The 22632-nt window shown below is 52.1% G+C and overlaps 1 protein-coding gene across 1 annotated transcript in view; it reads left to right on the forward strand.

Annotated features, from left to right (window-relative positions):
* Nucleotides 1-22416, forward strand: part of COL13A1 (collagen type XIII alpha 1 chain) — a gene marked incomplete at its 5' end in the record, with an annotated part of 143787 nt that extends 121371 nt beyond the window's left edge. The window contains 9 exons of the mRNA XM_082673817.1: nt 2526-2552; nt 3501-3581; nt 6843-6878; nt 8998-9051; nt 10233-10286; nt 11320-11355; nt 17355-17432; nt 20318-20356; nt 21984-22416. Coding sequence (XP_082529943.1) covers nt 2526-2552; nt 3501-3581; nt 6843-6878; nt 8998-9051; nt 10233-10286; nt 11320-11355; nt 17355-17432; nt 20318-20356; nt 21984-21986 — 408 coding nt within the window. The 3' untranslated portion in view covers nt 21987-22416. The remainder of the gene's footprint in view (nt 1-2525; nt 2553-3500; nt 3582-6842; nt 6879-8997; nt 9052-10232; nt 10287-11319; nt 11356-17354; nt 17433-20317; nt 20357-21983) is intronic.
* Nucleotides 22417-22632: the final 216 nt, after the last annotated feature.

The raw sequence follows: 22632 nt of genomic DNA on the forward strand, positions 1-22632 counted from the left end.
AAAGAGTAGTAGAAGGAAATAAAGCAAAATATTAGCATTACTCAGAGATCTTCTTTCAGTTCTCTTTAACTTACTAATATGTTAGTAAATTTGTATTCCTTTAAATTTTTTTATTTTTAAATTATCATATAGTAAAATGATAATATGGTAAATTTGACTTTTTGACAGTTCTATGAATTTTAATACATGCGTAGATTTATATAACCTCTACCCCAATCAAGATATATGAATTACTTGTTTATAATAAGAAAAAAAGCAGTAAACTTTTTTTTTAAAGAAGGTAGAGTTTCCAAAGATTGAGTTCCCTGCAAGGAGACAATAGTATTTATGGAGTTAAAAAGTCCACCTGTCCAAGCGACAGCAGGGATTCCCTGTCTGCCCAGTGCAGAGGCTCCCTTTATAGTCACCTGGCAGAGGGTCCCCATGCTGGCCACACTCCAGGGGATTCTGTCCCTGGGAAGGTGAGGTGCCCAAGGAGAGTTCAGAAGCTGAAATGGGGGGACCGGCTCAGAAAAGAGCAGGCGGGTCTCCTTCCTGCCTCTTGGGTGGCTGACTGTGGAGAAATGGATGTCCATCTTCACCAGAGACAGAATCTACCCTGCACAGCATCCTCTGTAGAGAGGAAGACCGCCCTGGGTTCCTTCGTGTTCTCTGTCCAGTCCGAATCTCTTTGACTTTAACCTGCCCTCAAGAGAAACGGAGACCCACAGTCCCCATCCTGTCTGTTACAAACCTGGGGAGCTTGAGGAATATTCTTCGGAAGCATCTCAGTCTCCCCCCATTCCAGACAACCAGTCTCTCTTCCTTTAAGCTAAAGGTCTCAAACCCAAATGCCAACCGGGACCAGGCATGCAACAAATGAATGCAAGAAGTCTGGGTTAAAAATAATAGGGAGGGCTTACCGGGTGGCGCAGTGATTGAGAGTCCGCCTGCCGATGCAGGGGATACGGGTTCGTGCCCTGGTCCGGGAAGATCCCACATGCCGCGGAGCTGCTGGGCCCGTGAGCCACGGCCGCTGAGCCTGCGCGTCCGGAGCCTGTGCTCTGCAACGGGAGAGGCCACAACAGTGAGAGGCCCGCGTACTGAAAAAAAAATAAAAAATATTAAAATAATAATAATAATAATAATAGGGAGTGGTGAGGACTGAGGTAAACCAAGGAACTCAAGCCCCAGCCGGAAGGGAAAGCTCTCATTGAGCTCCAGGCAACTGTTGCCATGCACAAACAAGAGCCTGAGGCGGCCAGATTTTCTGGTTTTTCAAAAACATCCAGAAGAATAGGCATTTTGAGCATATTTCATGGCCATGTTTGTTTGTTCTTTCGAAACACTGCGCAGGCTAATGAGGTGCTATGAGTTTCTGACCTGTTCTCGGCCTTTGTTTGGGAGACTGTGTGCTGGTAGTTCTGTCCTTCGGCCTTGCAGTCCCTAGCCGGACCCCAGGCTATGGCAGAAGGCAGGAGCCCTTAGAATATAACAGGGGGTGGGCTAACTGTCTCCCTTTGGCTTCTAGGTTCCTGGGCCACCAGGGCCAGAGGGACCTCCCGGACCTCCGGTAAGTTTGGAGGGCTTGTCTATGTTTCAGTCCACTGTGATTAGGCCCCTAACATCCCCTCCCCATGGCAGTCACTGGGCTTAACCTCAACCTTAGGTCACTATCACCTCCTTCCACGGTGGGATTTTCACATCCACAAGCCCCTCCCTGCTTCTCTTCCCTCCCACCTTAAACAGGCATCGTCTCTGTGACACCAAGGAGCCTGGGCAGCGCCCGGTTTCCCAGAAACAGTTGACTGGCATGGCAGCCCCGAGGTCTGGTCCCTCCTTGCAGGAGTAGGAGTCATTCTGTCACTCGGTTCTGCCCTTTGCCATCAGACATCTGCTCCTCTCCCTCTTTTATTCCTGCTAACCAGCCAGCAAGAAGGCCAGGATTAAAATAGAAAGTGACCCATTTAAAACCAGCCCCACTGGATTGGCCTTTCCATGGTTACAGATGATAAGGCACCTGTAAAGGGACCCCTATGCATTGGGCCTCGAGGGTCTGCAAGCATCCTAAACCAACAGATGCTGGTCCTTGCCTCTGCCGGGTTCAGAGTCCCCGTGGTGATGGGCCACCCACTGTCATTGGTACGAGTAGTAGTGGTAGTAGTAGTAGTAATAATGACAGCGGCCAAGGTATATTGAAACTTACTATGCGCCAGATGCTACTCTAAGCACTTTGCACATATTATTTAATTTTTGCTGTGTTCCCTCTGAATTTTGCCCTCATGAGACTCTGAATCTTCTCTCATGAGTCAGCTGTGAGGGCCACAGAGAGATTCTCAGTCCCTGGCTGGGGAAGCATGGCTCAGACCCCACCCCAGGAAGTCCTAAGGTGGACCCCCCTTAGCATTCCCTTCTACCTCTCCTGGGAAGGGGCCCCAGGCCAGGCTCTGTACTTTTTTGTAGAGGGCCCTTGCTTTTTTGTGGTCCAACCTGTGGACAAGGAAGTCGACTTAACCAGAGATGCTTTGTTTTGATTCCAAATGCAGGGGCTCCAAGGCATTCCTGGACCAAAGGTAAGAAGAGATCACGTGACAGGTGCTGGGTGAAGGGGGTGGGGGAAGGCGCTGTGTCAGTGAAGGCAGAAAAGAGAGAAAATGCTTCAGAGACAGGGGACCCAGCTGACCACTTCCCTAAACGAAATCATGTGACGCTTCAGCCAGTGGGGTACCATTGGGACAGAATAAAGTCCTATGGTCCTGTTAACATCCATCATTGACACTGGGCAGGCTTTGGATTCAGAATTTTCCCATCCATCAATCAACCCTACAGAGTGACAGGTTAGATTCTTAGCCAGTGATGAAATCCTTTTTCCATGTAACCTGCCCCAGACCCTTCACTCACCCTGAAGTATAGGTGGCAGACAGAGGGTGGCATAGCAAGGGACCCCTTCCCAGGACCAAGCCCACTGGACTCTGGCCTGGGACTCTCCCAGCTCCCACCCCCAGCGTTTCAAATGGATAAGAAGGGCTGGAGGCTGCTGGCATGACAACAGCCCTTGTCTCCTACACTGGCGCTCTCCAGGGGACTGCTAGGCACTTTCCTCTCCTGGTTAGTGTGGGAGCCTCAGAGCTCCAGCGGTGGCATTTCAGGCATTCGCCATCCAGTATCTGCAGGGTCCCAGTTTTTCTGCTGTGCAAATGGTCATCTATGCCAAAGCCTGACCTGGAACTGACCTATGGGTTTGTCTCTACTCCTGCCATCCCCTTTCCCTTTGGGGACCTCAAAGTTACCACAGAGATACTCTGTAGTAACTGACTGTAACTGAGGCAGAGCCAGGCTAAGAATTCAGCAATTCTTGGAGTCCCCGGCCTGCCACCCCTGGGTCAGCCACCTCTACCTCCTCCCTCCTCTATCTACCATCCCTCCCCACCACCCATCCCCATCTGCAGGACCCCAGAATGCAAGAATGAGTCGTCTGGGCCATGCCCTTCTGTGATCTCGCCCATCTCCCTTTCCTTCAGGGGGAAGCAGGGCTAGATGGAGCAAAAGGAGAGAAGGGCATCCAGGGAGAAAAAGGAGACCGAGGTCCTCTGGGATTACCCGTAAGTATCGCGGACCCGGCAAACTGGTGTGAGGGGCCTGGCCGGGCGGTCCTGAGGAGGTGCTGGGCAGGGCCCTGGGAGAAGGCCACTGGAAAACTCGAGGATCTAAAGTTCTGAGCATTCCAGAGCTCCGTGGGGTTCTGCTTTCCCACCTGGACAAGACCGTAGGCTCTAACTCTCTTACCGAGGGCCGCCTCTGGGCTGGCCCTGGCCTAGGTTCTGGAGGAATGTGAACCTGAATACGACAAAGCCCCCCACCCCAAGGAGGACCCAGCTGGGAGCCAGAAGGGGCCCGAGAACAGCCTTAGGCCCTACTTGTGCTTGTCTGAGGCAATAAAAATCTGCCCTTATTGGGGCCAAGCTTAGAGGACTTGGGAGCACTGGGACAGTAGAGTATTCATGTCTCTCCTACTTTCCCAGGCAGACCCCAAGAGAGCCCCTGCTCTCTGCTCTTAAGCACTGGCCACAGCAGAAAAGCTTGCAAAAAGTCAGATCCTCCGGTCCCAGCAGGCTAAGGCCACTCACATCTTGGTTCCCTGAGATCTCTGATCTCAGCTAAAGGCCCCAGGTCAGGGCGGGGGCTGCTCAGAAGGCGTCCGAATTCCTTTGCCCCAAGCTCCAGTGACTGATGGTCTCATCACTGCCTCACCTGTCTCCAGGTGAGCGCATCCCACCACCCATCCCGGAGCCCTGGGCTCCATCCTCCCTCATACCCCAGTGAGGCTAGCACTTTTCTCTTGTTTGTTTTTCAAGATCTGGAAGGGACTTTAGGATTCCCTATAATCATTTTATTGGTGGGTCCAGAGAAAAAATTGAGTCACTTGAGGTCACATATGAAGTCGATGGCCTGGCTACACCAGAGGCTGCTCCTTCACTGAGGCCACAGCCTTGCAAAGGCCTCTTTCCAGCCACTGAGGCTTCTTCTGCGCTGGGCACAAGGCCAGTTCCCACCCCCAGGAAGCTGTAAAAAGCAGAGGAATGATGGGAAGCCCAGATGCCCCAGCTTGGCAGGGTTTGAAGGTCTGGTTAATGTAATCCCAGCAACCAAAGAGAAAGAACAAAAGGTATGATTACACCTCATTAGTGCATCAAATGTGGGAATATTTAAGGAGCTGATTCGCTTGACAGACTACAGTAAACTGATGACTTTAGCAGACACTTTCCCATGTCTTAAGCTGTGTCCAAAATGACTAAGTACTCTTTACTGTTAAAGCGCCTTCCTGCCCACCCCCACTCAACCACAAACCTCTCCTTGTTCACCTTCATGGCTCCAATAACCCTAGTGAACATTGGGGAATTCAGTCAGGGGTTGAAATGAAGACCATACAGGTAATATAAACAAAGAAAGCGCCAGACGAAAGAAAAAGTACCCAGTCTATCTTTGATTTTTCAACTTTTGATAGAGACACGGGTACAGAGAAGTGCTTTGGCTAGCTTAAGAAAACAACAGAGCAAGCAGTGTTCATAAAGGGCAACTAATGCGGACGTCAGACGGACAATAAGGAGTGGTGGGGACTGTGGTAACAACCCTACTCAGTTCAGCGGACTGTTGCTTTGGGGGAATGAGGGTCCAGTATTTCTGCGTATTCTAATTTTCCTAAGGAAGCTACACATCTGGCATTTGATGGGATATCTCCTCATTTTCTAATATTAAACCAAAATTATCTGCAATACTGCAACCCATAGAAAATATGTCAGTGGCCCACGTATGACCCCCAAAACTCCAGTTCATGCCCTGTGCGCCAGGCCTCTCAAGATAACTCAGTATTAACGCTGCATAGACAAAGTATATGGATGTTTAGCTAAAGTTCTGTTTTTAGGCTTCCCCTCAGTGTTTTACTTCATAGAGCAGCAGCCTGTGTTTCCAGGTACATCCTACTGCGTTCCTCTTATTTGCCCTACAGAAGTGGTTCTCAGTGCTGGCTGCACGTTGGAATCCCCTGGAGCTTTCCAAGTATGCTATATTCTGTTTGAATTGGGCTGGGGTAGGGCCCAGGCATCTGTATTATTTAACATCACCCCAGGAGATTCTGACATTGTAGCTGGGTCTGAGAACCACAACTCTCTAGGCCATAAGCAAGATTGGTCCCAGAATTATGTGGTCCTAAGACTGAGAAGCGAGGCCCTGTAGGGTCCTGCTACCCAACACCCTTGCCCCAGGAGGAAGCAGCTCCCTGCCCTCCCTTACCTGGGGGTATTCCCCCACCTTTAAAATCCTGAGGCCTAGGCTCGTTTCTGAGGCTCAGTTGGAAGCAGATTTCAAGAACTCAGTCCTTATTGGCCTAGAATGTCCCAGTTGCTCTCTCCCTGCTTTGTCTTATTGATATCATCAGATAATTGTACCCCTGTTCTCCTAGGTGGGTTGTAGGGGCAGCATCATAGCCCAGCATTGGAACAAGAACTCTAATTCCCACTGTATATATCACTGGATGCTGCACAGTGAGTGGGTCTTAATAGCATCCCACCTGCCAGACAGTTCATTCCAAGGGATACATGGCCTTAGACCTCTGTCCCAGTCAGCTGCCCCTAAAGGCTTTTTCTATAAAAGAGGCCTTGTCTGGGATAAGATGAACGGACTGAATTTGTGTTAAGCTTTGCAAACTGTAAAATGCCAGAGAAATGTCAGGCATCATTAGTATTGTCATTCAAGGCCCCAACTCCTCCCACCTAGCTGAAGTTGAAGTAGGCCAGCTTCTGCCCAGATTTCAAAGCTGGATGCTGTAATTCAATGCTGAGCCTTCTGGGGTCCCCCAGTGTGGCCTCGCCTCAACAGTATGCAAAAAAGACTGGGAAGACCACCCTCACCTGGGCCCCACCTGCCATGTAGGCGTGTCTTCCCCAAGTAAGACTGGTCCTGGGAAGGATGCACTAGCTCTGGTTCCAGACACCTCTCCATGAATTTACTTTCTATATCTCTTTCCCTGGAACACTTCAATCCCTTGGAAGAGAGGTTTCTGAGAGAGGATGAAAGGAGAGAGGGGAGCAGGGGGCACAGAGGATCGTAACGGCCACCTGCACTGGTCTCCACCCAGCTTGCTCAGCAGTTGGCCACACTGCACTCGGTGTCTCCATGTTTTTTGTTGGTTTTCATGTGAATACATTACCTGTCCTCCCAAGCTTATTTCTCCCATTTTGTTTAATTACCAGCATTTATGTCTGTCCAGAGTCACTGCTTCACTCACCTCTTCCCTCCCTGGTCCCTTTTTCTCCCTCCCATTCCTCCCTTCCCCTTCTTTTGGTCAAACTGTTCCCTTTGTCCAGGGAGCTTCAGGTTTGGACGGCAGGCCTGGGCCACCGGTGAGTGTCACTTCTCCATTACCCCTCAACCCACCCACCCCCACCCCAGCCCTGGCCTGTAATCCCTTTCGTCTGTCCTGCTGTGGCCTCACTTCTTCAGTGAGGCGTGCCTCATCCCACCACCAACACCAGGAAGTACCATCTGTGCTCAGTTCACAAGTGCTTATTCACGCCTCTTGACCAAAGACAGCTGGCCTCCATCTAAATTTCCCTGTCTGTGGAATGCACCCAGGGTCCTCAAATCTGAATTTCCAGAACACTGGCTGTGGGGTGGGAGGCTGCTCCAGCAGCAAAGACTCTGTTCCTAAAGGAGTGCTGACTTCAGCCTGGGACCCCAGCCCTAGGGGTTTGGGCCGTGACTCATCCCCACCAAACACAACAGTGTCTGTATGTGCCCGTCATGCTGTGTTGTCTTCATGCTGTGAGCTCTGTCCATCTCCTGTCTGCCCACAAGGGCTTTCTAGTCCTGTGCAGCCACCAGTCTGGTGTGTATGTGGGTGGGGACCGCACTGATGGGTGAGGGCAGGTGTAGCACTTAGGAGCACACGGGCGAGTCCCAGCTCAGTGTTCTGATGGCATGTCACAACCACACCTTTCACTTCCTGTGGCACCACAGCTGCCCCCCACCACAGTCCCTTTCTTTCCATCCTCCTCGCACCTAGCACACCTTTCCCGGGTGGCCAGTCTGGGCTAGGGGCATTATCTGTGGCTGGAATCACGAGAAACCATGACTTTCCTCTCAACTAGTTATTTCCTTCATATTGGACAGAGGGGAGCAGTGCACATTCATATATTCTGTCCCCTTTGGACCTGAAGGGTTTTTTTCTTATAAAATCAGTAACACAACCTTAAAGGAAAACGTTTATGGGAAGAGTGATCCTACGCTGCCAGGACATTTACTGGACACTTCCTAGGTGTCGGGCCCAGCGCCAAATGTGTGACATGTATTCATCCATTCTAACCTGGCCGCAACCTAGGAAGCAGACACTCATGCGATTATTCCCATTTTACAGGTGGGAAAACTGATCCTTAGAGAAGCCAAGAAACTTTCCAATAGCACAGTTGTAGGCCTTTGAGGCAGGACTTGAAGCTGGCCAGGGACTCCAGAGTGCTATTCTGACACTCTGTCACAGATGTCCACAGCTTTCCTTCTTCCCTCAAAGGAGCCACCGAGAACATCTTATCCTCTATTTTCCTTTCATGTAAAGTAAATCAGCCTTTCCCCACCTTGCTCCTGCCCTGCCTATCACAGCTACATTCGGAGCACCACCGGGAACCGCCCACAGGCCCAGGCCCAGTCCTCACGTCCTGAGCAAGAAAATATAATCACCGAGGCAGAGCAATAGGAAGCTTGGAAATATAGACTCCGTCTAGTCGGGCCATAAATTAGGAACCTGGAGAAGACGTTTAATTATGCCTTAGCAAGCCCTGCTGTGTCTCTAGTCGACACAGCTCTGACGCTCCAGCTGCCCCGCGGGGCTGCAGCCCCGAGTCAGGAGTGCTTAGGACACACCTCCCTGCCAGGCCCGTGTCAGCAGACATCCGAAGCATACTAATCCACTCTCCAATCCAGCCTGTTCCCTAGGGCCTGGGATGGGGACAGAAGGCCTGGCCGGAGGCTGAAGGCCAGGGCCAGGGCCCACAGTGGGGGTGGAGTGGGCGGTGGCGGAATGACCCTCCCACGCCTGGCTCTGTGTGTGCGTCTGCATCGGTCTCTGTGGCATGAAGACCCTCCCGCTGCATGTGGAGCTGCGTCAGCCAAGGGGTGCCAGCCCCCGGCCTCCCCACCCCCGGGATGGCGTCGACTCCCTCCCGAGCGCTTCTGGGAGCAAACTAAGCAACTGTTCTGCCGTTTTCAGCCTTGGCAAGCTTGGTTGTGAAACCAAAGGGGTACCTTCCTCAAATCTGGCTCTGAGGCAGCGGGGAGGCGCTCTCTCCCCGAGGCCCCCAAACCCAAACAGGAACGCGGCCCAGTCCAATGACCGCCCTGAACAAGCCGGGCCTCGCCAACCCTGAAAACTGGGCCTCTGGACCTTGCTCATCTCCAGGTGTCGTGCGGGGCTCCCGGGGCTCCCCTCGGCGTCAGGACCCTCACCTCTGTGCTCTTTCACCTCCCCAGGGTACTCCAGGACCAATTGGAGTTCCAGGCCCAGCGGGACCAAAGGGAGAGAGGGTGAGTGCTCAGCGAGCCGGGAGCCTGGACCACCAGGACAGGGGGCCCTGCTGCCCCTCTCAGCCTCGGGTCCTCAGCCCCTGCAGCCCACAGGGCCACCGCGTCAGCCAGCCATCTCGGCCCCCATCCGTTCCTCCTCGACCCGGCAAGCACCTCATCCATGTCTTCTCTGGATGACCCTCCCAGCCCATGGGGTGGCAGGCAGGCCTGAGGTGCTCATTTTGTAGCTACAAGTGGACAGAGACTTGGAGAGCTTCCTTCACTCAGCTTCCGGTCACCTGGCATCAGTCCCAGGGGCCACACAAGGCCCCAGGCCCTGCTGTCACCGGACATGCCTCAATTCTGCAGTGATTTAGGGATACGGCATGAAACAGAGTGCCAGGTGGTGTTAGAAAACCTGGGAGACATCGAGAAGCCAGGAGACCTGTGCCTCAGGCCGGCTACCAGGGGTCACGTCTCCCGCAGCCAGGGTGGCGGGCGGAGGCAGGAGAGTTCCGCGCGGCGGCTCCTCCCAGCCTGGCCCGGTTTCCGCACCGCGGGGCCTGGGGTCGCTGGGGGCCCGGCCTGGGTGCTGGACCTCTGAGTGGCCGTCTGCTGGGCTCTCTGCCCGCGGGAGCAGCTCTCCCTCTTGCCGTCTGCCGCCGGGGGCTCTATCGCTACGCTCTCGGGTCCCACAGCTGGCAGAGGGGAGGGAGGAGAGGGTGGGGAGCTTCTGGAGAGAGGCGTGGGCTTCCCTGAGATCACCAGCCACTGGGGGAACCAGGGTGGCTGCTCCGAGGGGTGACACAGCTTCGAAGAGAAATCAGAGCTCTCTTCCTCTCCCCGTTCGCCCCCGTCTCCCTTGTCCGTGCCCGTTTCCTGCTCCTGTTCTCCCCACTGCTTCTGCCTCTGGCCAACTTGTACCCCCACTGTCCAGTCCTTCCTAAGCGCGTTGGGGGGCCAGGCTTCGTGGAGGGAGGGTGAGAGAGGCTTCCAGGCCCCCTCCTCGGGGCAGAGTCCTCAGCAGTCACCCCACCTTCACCCCGCCCTCCGCCCAGCCCTCGCTTCCTTGTTTGGGGGCGGGGGGTGTCTCTTTGAAGAGACTGGAAAGGTTTCCCAAGTTTTGTATGAAAACAGAAAATGGCTGACGGGAGGTTGTTACCATGTCAGAGAAGGCTTATGTGTTCTTTCTCCGGTTTCAGGGCAGCAAAGGCGACCCTGGGATGACAGGACCAACGGGAGCAGCTGGGCTTCCTGTAAGTCTCATGGGCTCAGAGGCTGCTCTCCACCTGCCCTGGTCCTCCCCAGAAGCACTGCCAAAACAGAACACCCAGAGCCTGGGGCAGAAAATCTAGGGCCAAGCGACAGTGCCCAGTTCTGTGGCGGTGGAAGCAACCGACAGCCACTAGCCCACGCGCTAGAACTTCCCCGCCGGGCACCGCTAGAGGCGAACCCTGGCGCACACGGCCCCTGTTAGGGAACCACGTCCTCAGTCGTGTGCACCGTCTAACTGGCTGTAGCAAACACAGATGAGCACCTTCCGCTGCAGGGCTCTGTGCTCAAGGCAGCGGGGGGTCTCACAGGTGAATGTGCCATGGCCCGTACCCTCGAGGAGGGACCGAACCAGGTCCAGATCACCATCGGGCAAGGAGACATCTCCTGAGACGGGCAGCTTCCCACGGGACTGGCTTTCCATCTGCAGCCGACGTCTCCTTGCTGGCTTATAGAAGTCGGCTGCCTACGAGAGCCAGCACTTTGGTTTCCCACCCGCTTGAAGGCCATACACTTGTTCGTGGGTTCCATGCTCGGCTGTGCTTTGGCTAAGTAGGCACCTCCGGCCAGTCTTTGCCTCGTGCCCACTCCCCAGCTAAAGACAAGGGGAGCAGCCGGCACCTTGAAAAGAGGGGCTCGGGAGCTTTGGAGTCATTTTTCTAGCAAGCGGCTGGTGGGAGAGCCATGCAAATCCCTGCCCTTCCAGGAGAGGTCTCTGCGCCCAGACCGTGTCCTCAGCACGGACCATCTAGAAGAACTCGGCCGCAGGCCAGGGCATTGGTGCCGAGAGAGAAAACCAGAACTGTGTTTGACTTTACCCATAACTCGTTATCTGTCTCTAGGTCAAGTTCCTTGAGCAGTTTTCTCCTTTGTCCCCCTTCTGTAAAATGGGGATAATTAAGCCCGTCTCCGATGAATTAGGCACCGGTAAAGAGCTTTATGAGCCTGGAAGGAAGGACGGTACGGCCATCCTGTGCCTTCTCATTAACCTGTCTTCGTTTCTCTGATTTACTGCAGGGTTTACACGGACCACCCGGGGACAAAGGAAACCGGGTGAGTCTGAGTCCTCGCACTTTGGCTGTGGTTACTAATGTCATCATGGTGAGGTGAAATGACCAACTGGGGATTCCTGACCCAACATGGAAATACAGTCTTTCCTGATATAGCATCCTAAATTAAAAGGCTTTATAGTGAGGGGCTCCATCCATAGCATTACAGGGAGCCCGGGACCTAATCTTGAAATTGCAGCATGTATTTTTCCGCGTGGAAAGGGGAGGCTGAATCCCAGGGCAGCCGTCAGATTAGCATCGCCATCCAGTAACAGGAGCCACGTCCCCGGCTCTCTCTAGCTTGCCCTGATAATGGGCCCCTGAATGGTATTTTTATATCCGTCGTTGCTGTGTCCTAGTCTTCTGACACTTAGTTTTACCAGGCATCCCAGGCCACTGGTGAGAGAGAAAATAAATCCCAGTTCCAAGAACAAGCAGACAGCTGTTGTACACAGCCAACCCTTTAAAAAGCTATCCCAGCCATTATTTCTCTTGGGACGAATCGGCAGGACTATGAAACAAATCGTGCCTTTCGAGGCCCCCAGCTGCCCCTTTGGTTTCTGCCGTGTTCACCAAGACGCAGTTGCTGAGTGTCCGTCCACAGCACCCACAGCCACCTGATGGCACATGACACGTGGCACCTTTGTGCCCAGGAGACATCATCCCACTGCATCTGACCGAGGGATGACTTTTGGGTTCCCTTCTAGGACGTCTCATTGGCTGCCTCATCACAGGGGTTCTCAGTGGGATGCACGTCCCCTAGAAGCCCAAGAGCATCTTCTAGTGGGAATAATACCCAAGGATCTCAGAGGTGAAAGAGGAGTGGGACGAACCGATGGAGAAACGAGGCCCTGAACTATGATAACATGTTCTGAGTTCCCAGGACTGTTAGAGACAGAGCAGGTGGCTTCCAGAACCCAGGCCTTCCGCTGATCTTTGAACACGATAGCCGTGTTTATGGCTAGAACATGCCAGAATCTGTACGTGTATATCTGGCATCAATGCAAGTCTCTTCCATTTAAGATCGATTTATTGAACGCTTCCATATTCCTAAATTTTCCTTTCTGGCAGCTGGTCAAAAGCAATCAATCTGTCCCATATATCCTATGAACAAGAAGGAAGAGGCAGAGCGACCCCTCCCAGACTGTCCATGGGGAGCCCAAGTCTAGAAACCCCTGGAATAAACAGTTCTACTTCCAGAAATGGGCCAGCCTGTTCAGGCAGGCTGGGAAGCCCACCTTCGTTACTGTGGCATCGAAGAATTTAGGCCACTGAAATAACTGATCATTGCACCTCTCAGTTGACATACTAACCTTTCTAATTTATGTCTAAAGTGTTCCGGTGTTCTTTGTTAATTCGATTAACACTTGTTAAACCTATCTCTTATGACTTTTTCAGTTGGCTTGAGGCACCGGGCATTTGAAGGCTGCAAAGCTAGTCCTCCCATTGGTAGTGACTGTGTGCTCTAGAGGGCCGGCAGGTGGACAGGGGCGGGAGGCTGGTGGCTCTGATGCTCAAGGAACCGAGGTCATTGAATGAGCCGCTGAGTCCCCACTATCCAGTGGGGAAGTATTTCTTCTCCACTTGCTGTGTCCAAGGTTTTATACACTTCCCCCCAGTCCCACATATAAATCAGCAATATGTCAGTAAAAGTCAAGTCCAGAAAACAAGCAAGGTACCTGAACCTTCCTCTGAGTGCACCATAAAGAACCAGTCAACTTCTTCTAAAGGGCAGCTTTCCAAATCAAGGACCAGCTTGTTCTTCCATCTAAGACCTCTGACTCTCTGGATACCAGAACATCCTAGAAGAGTCCCACCTACAGCTCACCTCCTCTTCCAGACCTCTTTATACCACCAGCCCTAACAGGACTTCTAAGGGGAGAGATGAGGGTTTGGTAATGAAAGCCTACAAAATGAAGAAAGGTCCAGGCAGAGTCAGCTCTGTGTCCTGACCCGTGTTTTCTGGTGCCTGGAAGCTCAGAATGCTGACACTTTTGTCAAAGTAAAAGGCCAGGAGTGCTAAGATGACATTCTAGTTGGAAGCTTCACTGTTTCTTATGGAGATGAAGCTGGAGATGTTCAAGACGCCCGTGCCCACCGAGTGTGGAAGGGGGCTCCCAAACTTTGCCCCCATCACACCCGGGGTCCCCGTCAGAGAGGCTCGGGCGGGCTCCCCACCGTCTGTTATCCTATCTCACAGCCTTAAAGCCATGCTTCTCCAAGTACCGCCAGAGGATGGTCTTGGAGTCTCCTTTCTGCTCATGGAAGGAGGACAGTCCTTGTAGGGGTGGCCAAGGCCCAGAGCCCAAGATAGGCAGTTTTCCAAGGGGACACACATGCCAGGGGAATGATTCTGTCCTTGTCACTAGGGGCATTCTCCTGTCCATTAACAGCTCTGTGAATTTGGCCCAGGAGCCACTTTTAGGATGAAACAGTCCATCAGAGGATAAAGGGTGGTGTGAATTTGGCAATTTGGGTATCAGGAAAATTGGGTGTAACCGAGGAGCTGCCTGCAAGCCAGCCAACTGAAAGGTCTGAGAGTGTGCGGTGAGGCTCCTCCCACGCTGCGAGAGGTGCCATCTGGGGTGTGTGTGTACGTGTGTGTGTGTGGAAGTGTGCACGTGTGTGCCTGGGTGTACATGTGTGTGTGCATGTGTGTGCACGTATGTGTGTGCACACTTGTGTGTGTGCGTGTCTTGCTTCCCCAGGCCCCCTTACCTCCTAGCTCTCTCTCCTCTGCTCTCTCTCTCGGCCTCAGCCTGCTTCTTCTTTCCTTTACTCCTTCACTATTTCTCCCTCTAGATATGTTCACCCTATTATAATAATCCCATAGCCCTCATCCTTTCCCTTCCACTCCCCCAACTTCAATTTATTTCCTCTAAACGCAGTTTTGTACATTTATTTATTTTTTTAAGAAACCCCTGCTGCTTGACTCTCTTTGCCCCTCTCCCGTACCAGCTAGAATCCCCTCTGCACCAGGGCCCTTTTCATGTCCTCTTCGAGAGAGGGGAGCAGGGAGGATGGAGGTGAGGTTACTACTCTACTGTCTTTAAGGGGCACCCAATTGAGGCTATTTCCTGTGCCCTTAGAACATGACGGCCCAGAGTGCAAGTTTCCCATCCGGAAGGGACCACCGCTGATCCTCTGTGACCCACAGGCACATCATCACCATCCCCCACTCCCCAGGAGCTTCTCTCACCCTCTGAATTTAGGGAACTGTGCTCACTTTTGCACTGGCCTGACCCAAAGAGAATAAGGGGCCACATTCCTGAGAAAGTTTCCCATGGGGCTTCCCCCTCCAAACAGCTAGTGGTTTGGCTTGTCCACTGTCTGCAGATTAATCGTGCCATGACTTCCTCATTGGCGGGCATATCTTAGAGCCAATGAGATGACCCCTAAGATGCGTCTACATGTTTCCTCTTAAACACATCTCATTTTCTAAGTAAGCACCTGCATTTTAGAAAACTCACTTAGAAAGATGTGTTGGCAATTGCAGGCAACCTTTGCAATCAAGAAATGTGGGTAATTTCCAAAGACCTGGAGAAACGTCAAAAGTGTTCTTATCCATTGCCTCCCTCTAAGGAACCCTGCAGCCTTCCACTGCGGGAACACGGTAGACACAAGACCGTGCCGCTGGCAGCAGCCTTGGCTCCTGTACTGGCTGACAAGAAGTAGCGATCGTTACTGCTCTCTTTATGAAGCCACTGTCATTTACGGAGCACCTACTGTATTAGTGCACATTTAGTATTAAGCGCTAAATGTGCACAAAGACCTCGCAACAAAGTTTCTTTTTTTAACATCTATATTGGAGTATAACTGCTTTACAATGGTGTGTTAGTTTCTGCTGTATAACAAAGTGACTCAGCTATACATATCACAACAAAGTTTTGAGGGAGGTATTATTATCCCCATTTTACAGATGAAGAAACTGAGGTTCAGAGAGGTTAAGTTCCCAAAGTCATGTGGCTGATAAGAGGCAAATCCTATTCTGGCTCTAAGCCTTTGCTCTGACCACTTGGCCACCCACCCCAAGGGACACTGTGGAAGCCCCCAAGCATTAGACAACTGGCCTTCTGTAGAGGAGGAGAGTTCCCAGGAAGACTCTCCAGGGGCACACTTGGCCCCTTTATAGAGAAACCCAACATATAAAAATCCAAACTCAAATTCATTACCAAGAATTTCCCATAGCCCCACTTTAAATGGAGAGTGACCCTGACACATACAAAACAGGGTTCAGTTTAGAAAGACGATGTTTACTGAAGCTTTTCAGAGACAAATGGATTTCTTGAACCCACATACCCACATACAAATAGCTGCCTGTGACTTCAGACCAGGATGGACCAGAGACACACATAAAACGGGAGGACCCCGCCGAGAACCAGGTGCCACCTATGAGCCGTGGACACACACGTGCCCTTGTACACACACGTGCGAGCACACACTAGTACATGCACACACTTGCGTACACATGCGCAAGCTCATATACACACATGCACAACCATGTATGTGCACACGCCTACACGCCGCATTCACAGCCATATGCACACACACACCCCAGGGCTCTAAACAAAATCACTTTGCCTCCTCATAGAATATCAAAGGGACGACAACCAGTTGGGACAAAAGCTGTCAGGCCAGACCCTTTCAAAAATGAACCCTCAAAGAGAAGGAAGTGGGTCCCCCAGGTTCATTATAGATGCACTCTGGGCTGAGAATTAGCAAAACTGGCCACCAGTATCATCCATCCGCACTTCCTCCCACCTCTGGCTCTCAGCCCTATTGCTCCCCGCCCCCTCCGCACCTGCCTTAGCCAAATTCTCAGGGACTGACCCCTAATCCTACTGGGGAGAATATCCTAATTGAGAGAATCTATTTTTCCTGCTTTCATTTTTTTTTTCTGTCTCTAATGTTAACACATGAATGATCCTAAAGTTTTTATGTTATTTTTTTTTCTTGGACTAAACCGTTATTTACAGGGGGAGAGGGGGAAGAAAGGCTCTAGAGGGCCTAAGGGGGATAAGGGAGACCAAGGAGCGCCTGGATTAGATGCCCCCTGTCCATTGGTATGTTTCCATCTATCACTTGGTTGTTCTGGGTTTTTCCTTGAGGTTTGCAAGCTGGAAACAAAGAAGGCAAATAAAAAGATGAAAACCAAATGACTCCACTGATGCCACCAAAACCGACCTGCTCATGTGACTGATGAAATTCTGCCTGCTGTTGGTGTTGCCCTAAAACCACAGCTGCAAGTAATTCCCGCTAAAGCCCTTTCCTTTGAAGATGCCGAACAATTGATGTGTGGAAACGGAGACACCACGAGGAAAGGGATTTGGGAGCAGGCCTGGGCTCTTAGCTCCAGGCTGGCTTTGGAAGCCAGTGTAGCGATTGTGAAACCCACCCCGCATTTGCCTTCTTCGTTTCGTGGCCACCTCTGTGGCCAGCAGTTCAAGCTGTCTGAATCCCCACTTGGTCAGGATGCAGGACACTGGGGTTAGCGTCTCCTGAGGGCCATCTATGCCCCAAACTGGGCAGAACGAGGCCAGAAAGGGGCTTTCCTACACAGCCTCCCAATGCTCACCAGCCATCCGGCTAAAACCTGTAAAGCTGCAGACCAAAATCTGTAGACAGACCCCCACGAAGCCTTCCCAAACCAGCCAACGACGAACGATTCGTGGCACATATGCCGGGCTTCTCAAGTGTCCCTCAACTCATTTGAAGGTCCTGAAATTGTGATGCGCTGAAGTTGAAGTTCACCTGTGTTTACTCCGAGTGAGTCTAGATGGAGAGGGGGCGGGATGTACACGTTCCAAAGCTCAACTCTCCCAGGAGCCAGAGATAGCACAAAAACTGAACTGGGAAGACGGGAATCAACTGGGAACTGGGGTGTATTTGTAGATGCCTCGAGGGTCCTGCATCCTGGCCAGGGTAGGACAGGGCCTGTCCACGCCACAGTCGGAGCTGGCCAGCCTTGACCTAAATAATCATCGTGGTTGGTTTTGTGAACAGGGACACCGAGGTTTTAAAGGAGAGAAAGGGGAGCCGGGGTTACCAGGGCTGGACGGACTGGATGCCCCGTGCCCACTGGTATGGCATCACCCTCCCTTTCCTGCATGGCCAGTGTGGGCTTCCCCACGTGTGCGGCTTGTGCCTGTGCGCCTCTCCCGCTGCCCTGCACACTCCTGCTTGTCACTCTTCACTCAGTAGACACCAAGGGTCACCCTGCCTTAGCTGGTCCTCAGGGGGCTCCCGCCACGTTCCCCTCTTGCATGCAGAGTCTGCCAGGATGCTTTCTTGGCTTCCTCCTGCAGCTGCTTCAAAAGCCCATCACCTTAATGTGAGCGGCCCTCCCCACCCGATGCCAACCTTAGCTGCATCAGACCCTCCTTTCAGAACTGCTTCTAGACAAACCTGCCACCAGAAAGCAAGCCAGGGAAGTGGATTCTCAGGACAAGTTCTTAGGATTGTGACTTCTCTTCCTTCACACACTGCAGTTAGTTGGAAAAGCGTTGGCAAAACATTTCAGTGAGATGCCTCAGTTGGCCCCATGTCCCGCTCCACTCCAGCATCGCACGATTTAGCAGAGGAAAGATGGGCACCTTATGAACACGGGGAAGAATGAGGAGTTCTAGAACCAAAGTAGAGGAGGGGGTATGCTGACTGTTCTTCCGGCATAGATCTGGGATCACTGCCCTGGCGACACCCCCAGAACGAGGGGACGGTCCAAAATCAGGATTCTGGATCCTGTAGGGTTCATCCTTTATGCTTAAATCTCAGAAGACACTACAAGACCCTCCCTTGGTTTCCCTTTTTTTTTCATCTTTAGGTGGTTCACAACCAAAAAGTCTGAAAGAACCTGGAAAGGTTAAGAATGTAGTTAAGGAAGGGAAGGGAGAGACAGGGAGGGAGGGGCGACATTTAGGACCCGCTCCCAAGCATGTCCCACCTAAGTGGTGGCATTTCTGGTCCCGCGGGGCCCAGTCCCTCTCCAAGCAGGGATACCTGAGGCTTCTACAGCAATCCTTTGAACATACTGCAGGGGAAGCAGGAGACGGCACTCCACTCCAAGGCAATTGGCTCAAAAACTTCCTGCTCTCCTAAATTTCTGGAGGAGGTTTGGAGCTCGTGGATCTAGTTTCAGACCAGTAATTGTCAGATGAGCATTCCCAGCCTCACATCCCCACCCCAGGGTGACACAGGAATTATCTCTGTGTGACCCTGACAGGTGACCATAGAGCCCCTGGAAGGGACTATTTAGGACCACACAGGCAACACGAAGGACGGCAGAGCAAGCAGCGTCGCAAGCCTCCCGTTCCCACCGCGCTCCCCACCTTCCCACCCCCACCTTGAACCCCCAGCATGCAGCGCGCACCGCACAGGCACCTTTCTCAGCCATGGAATCTCCCGCGCCCTCCGCGGCACCTCCGTTAACCAAGCAGCCAGGCGTCCCCTCTGCCATGACCCTTCCCACGATCTGAACACTTGAGTTCTGACAACTGGCCTCCCTGCTTCTCACCCACACACTGTCACTCCCCTCTGCCTGCCCAGCCCTCCTCTGTCCCCCCTGCCACCATCCACGTGCCAGTGGGAATGCCCCTGTGGTCCACGGAGGCTCCTCTCCCTTCCAGAGACCGTGTGAAGTGTCGCATTGTGGCGGGCTGGGGAAAGGGACAGAGGTCCTCATGGAACCCTGGGATGCACCACCTCATCCTGCAGACCCTCCCCGACCCAGAGGGGACAATGAAAGTTATCTGGATTTGACCTTACTGGCATTTTCTCCAATAACATTTGTGTGTGACTTTTGCTGTGGAAGTGTACATGCCTTGCCTTTCTTGTTTCTCATTGTTGCTGTTCGCCGTCTCCTGCGCTGTGTTACTGTGGAAGTGGGGCGGGGCTGGGGGGCTGTTGATCGGGAATTTTAGTACAAGGTAACTAGACTTCTGCGGCCCCCGTGCAGGGCCGGCTGTCTGCTGGATGCCAGGTGAGTGGTTTTGGCACCTGTCATGGGTGGATGAGTAGGTCCAGGGCACAGGGTGCTCCCATTCCGGCTTCGCGGGGGCTGACCACTTGCTGCAGTCCCCTGAAACCTCGTGTGCGTCTCTTTCTCTGCCCTGGAGCCTGGAGTTCTAGAATCTGGGCTGCAATTCTAATAGACCCGGACTAAGAACCAGATCTTTGCCCTGGTTCAACCTCACCCTCCCCACCTGCCTCTAAGTGGTTTCTAGGTTCCCGCAGGGAGTGCCAGAGCAGCCAGGATAGCAGGGCCCGAGGAGACTCGGGACGTCCTGAGGCTGTAGGTGCTCCGGAGGTGCACCGGCAAAGGGAACAAGCGGCACCCGGTGGCTTCCCATTCCACCACTGCCTCTTCCCCCCAAGTCCCCAGCAATGGCTGTGCCAGGAGCCCTGCCTCCCTGCTGAAGGCACCTCAGGCCCACATTGCAATGCCTGTGAAATCACCCCTCCTCCTCCTTACTGGCCACCAGGTGGGAATTGCCTAGATGTCCTCCCCTAGCTGCTAAGGAAGAGAGAAAAAATCAGAGAATGGAAGAAGTGGGGGCGGTCGTTTCATAGAGCTGCACCTGCCCCAGGTTTTACGGAGGAGGAAACTGAGGCCCCCAAGCGCTGAGTGACGCCCACGGGCACCCCGCACTCAGTACAGCCCGAGGGGAGACCAGCAGGCCTCTAGTCTGTCCTCTCCACAGCATTCAGGTGACCCCTGCTTGCTGAGCCCACAGGCTAGTGTCTTGGCCTTGCACTGTAACTACATGTGAGCTTGGCCAGTGGGCAGACGGGCAGGCTTGCTTCCTGCCTCCTTTCGGCTCAGCCCTGGGGTAGAGAAAAGAGACAGACTATATCGGGGGGCCGCACCCTGATCGGCCACCGCGATGTTTGTGGCCCTTGTTCCCCCTGTCCTGCTGCTTGGTGGGCCATCCCGCAGAGTCTGAGCCGTCTGCCTTCCTTCCTCACTGCAGGGTGAAGATGGCTTGCCAGTCCAGGGCTGCTGGAATAAGGTAAGGTTTCCCAGGGTTCTAGTGCCTTGGAGCAGAGGTGTCCTTGGGCTCCTTTCTCTATGGTGGAATAAAGCATGCACTATTTCCATTCTGGGCCTTTCTGCAGATGAGGTAGCAAGACATGGGTCAAAAAAGGAACAATCCCACAGGCAGGGTGCCCATTAAACACCCTCCCACTCACTGCACAAAATTGAGAACATTTAAAAATGATTTTTAAGGCATCTGCAAACCCGAGTGTATGGAAGTTCCATGTAGTCAGACAGATGACATCTTTATGCTTTGTGTGGTTAAATTATACAATACTTCTGCAAGGAGTTCTAAACCATGTTTTAAAATTAGTTATTATTAGCTAGTCTCATAGTGCTCGTAGGAGGCCATTTAAGCCATTATCCAGATATAGGAAATCTAAGTTGTTTAAACTATAAAGTCACATAGATTCTATACCTCCTCCTAGAGATCGGCCAGCTCACCACTCTACCTTGCCCCTTGAACTTAAGCTGTCAGAGCTCCATGCTTCTGCACATGAGACCTGCAGCCCAACCTCAACCTACCAACAATGAGGTTTCATTTGTTCACACTTGCCCCTGCATTTGCCATCATTAAAGCCATCTGACAGCACTGGGCTGGGTCCTTACATGCAATCACCCCACTCATCCAGGGCCTCCAAAGTGCAAGGCTCCCCGGCATGACCAGGGCCACTGGTTTGCTAATCCAGAAGCCCAGCTTGGTCCTGGCAAAGGTAGCAGCTGCCATGCAGTCCCACCCACGGCCTCCCTCCACCTTGCCTCCTGCTCAGAGACTTCATGCCAGCCCTTTATCACTGAGGTCTCAAGGTGTGGGTTCATCCTCATTAAAGGGCTGGAGTCCACTACCTGCCTGAGAGTTTGCGCTTAGCTGATCCAGTCCTGCCCAGTGACAGCAGAGTCACACTTACAATGAGATGAATACAATCCTCCGGCTAAGTGCCCACAATCTCATTAGTTCACGCGATTCAGTAAAAGCGATGAAACCACCCAGGTACCTAAAGCACCCCTAACCAGAGAAAGGGAAAGCTCAGCCCTCAAGGGAGATGCCTCCCCAAGAATCTGTCTCTCTCGCTGTGCCTCGCCCTCTCGGTGAGTTCCTGTAGACCTAGTTAGCTCCAAGAAGAAGGAAAGGGGTGCGTCCCCTAAGAAAAAAGATTTTCTTCTTCAAGGTTGCTGTGGATGGTTAGGACATAGAAATGGTTGGGCTTAGCAGGGGAAGAACAGCCTACTCTCGAGAGCTGCAATGTCTGGGAGAAGCAACTAGAGAGCCTGGTGTCTGTTGGTTCACACCATTAATTCATTTTGGGAAGATAAAATTAATTCAACAGCCAGGCCTCCAAAGGCAGCATAGGGAGAAAGTGCCCTCTAGTGGCCAGGACGGGGAATGACTGGAAAGAGAAAGTGGTTTCCCACCCTCAGGATGCTGAGAGCCAGCACCAGGGTCTTGGAACGAAGCGGGTTCCTGACTCCCCCAGTTCCCCTACCCAAAGCTCCCATCCAACCCAGGACAAGACCCACCTCGTTTCCCACAAGGGAAATAAACACTCACAGACCAACTGACACTAACTCCATGTTGTTTTGTGTTTGTTTTTGTTTTGCAGTGATGCCTCTAACCTGGGATTGGCCTGTGTGTGTGTTTGTAAATAGAATATTTATTTTTATACAGTTTCCACTTTTTGAAAATGCCCAACGTATGATGCATCTTACAGATTATTAAAAAAAAAGGAAAGCCTGCATATTTTGTACAGAAAATACCAACCTCTTCCCTTTTGTTTACAAGATGTTTTGTATACGTCTAAGACTCTAATACACTTTTCGTTAGTGAGTACGGCTGTACGTTTGCATGATATTTGTGCACACTTATTAAGTATTGAAGCTTAATAAATTATTGTGTTCCAGTGCCAAAGGGGGCCAACCAGCACTCAGGTGCTGGCTAGTTTATGTGTGACTTCAGAGATACATGGAGTTCCATGGTGTTTGCTAAGCTAGGTGTGTCTCAGAATATTTTAAACTCTTATGGATTTTCATTATTAAAAAAATTAAACATGGCAATTCTTGATCCTGATTCATCACTAAATTAAATACATTCTTTTCTTGTGAAATCAGGAAGTTCCAGAAGCGGAGGGTCCTCAGAAGTTTAATGGTTTGAACCATTAAGTCCAACAGAGGGAGGGCTGGGACTATATTAAGCAACGTCTATTATAATGTACCCCAAGTTCATTACAGTGCCACATGAAGTGTGTAAAGTTC

Source organism: Grampus griseus (assembly GCF_964374135.1).
Source record: "Grampus griseus genome assembly, chromosome: 16".
In the NCBI taxonomy this organism is placed as follows: Eukaryota; Metazoa; Chordata; class Mammalia; order Artiodactyla; family Delphinidae; genus Grampus; species Grampus griseus.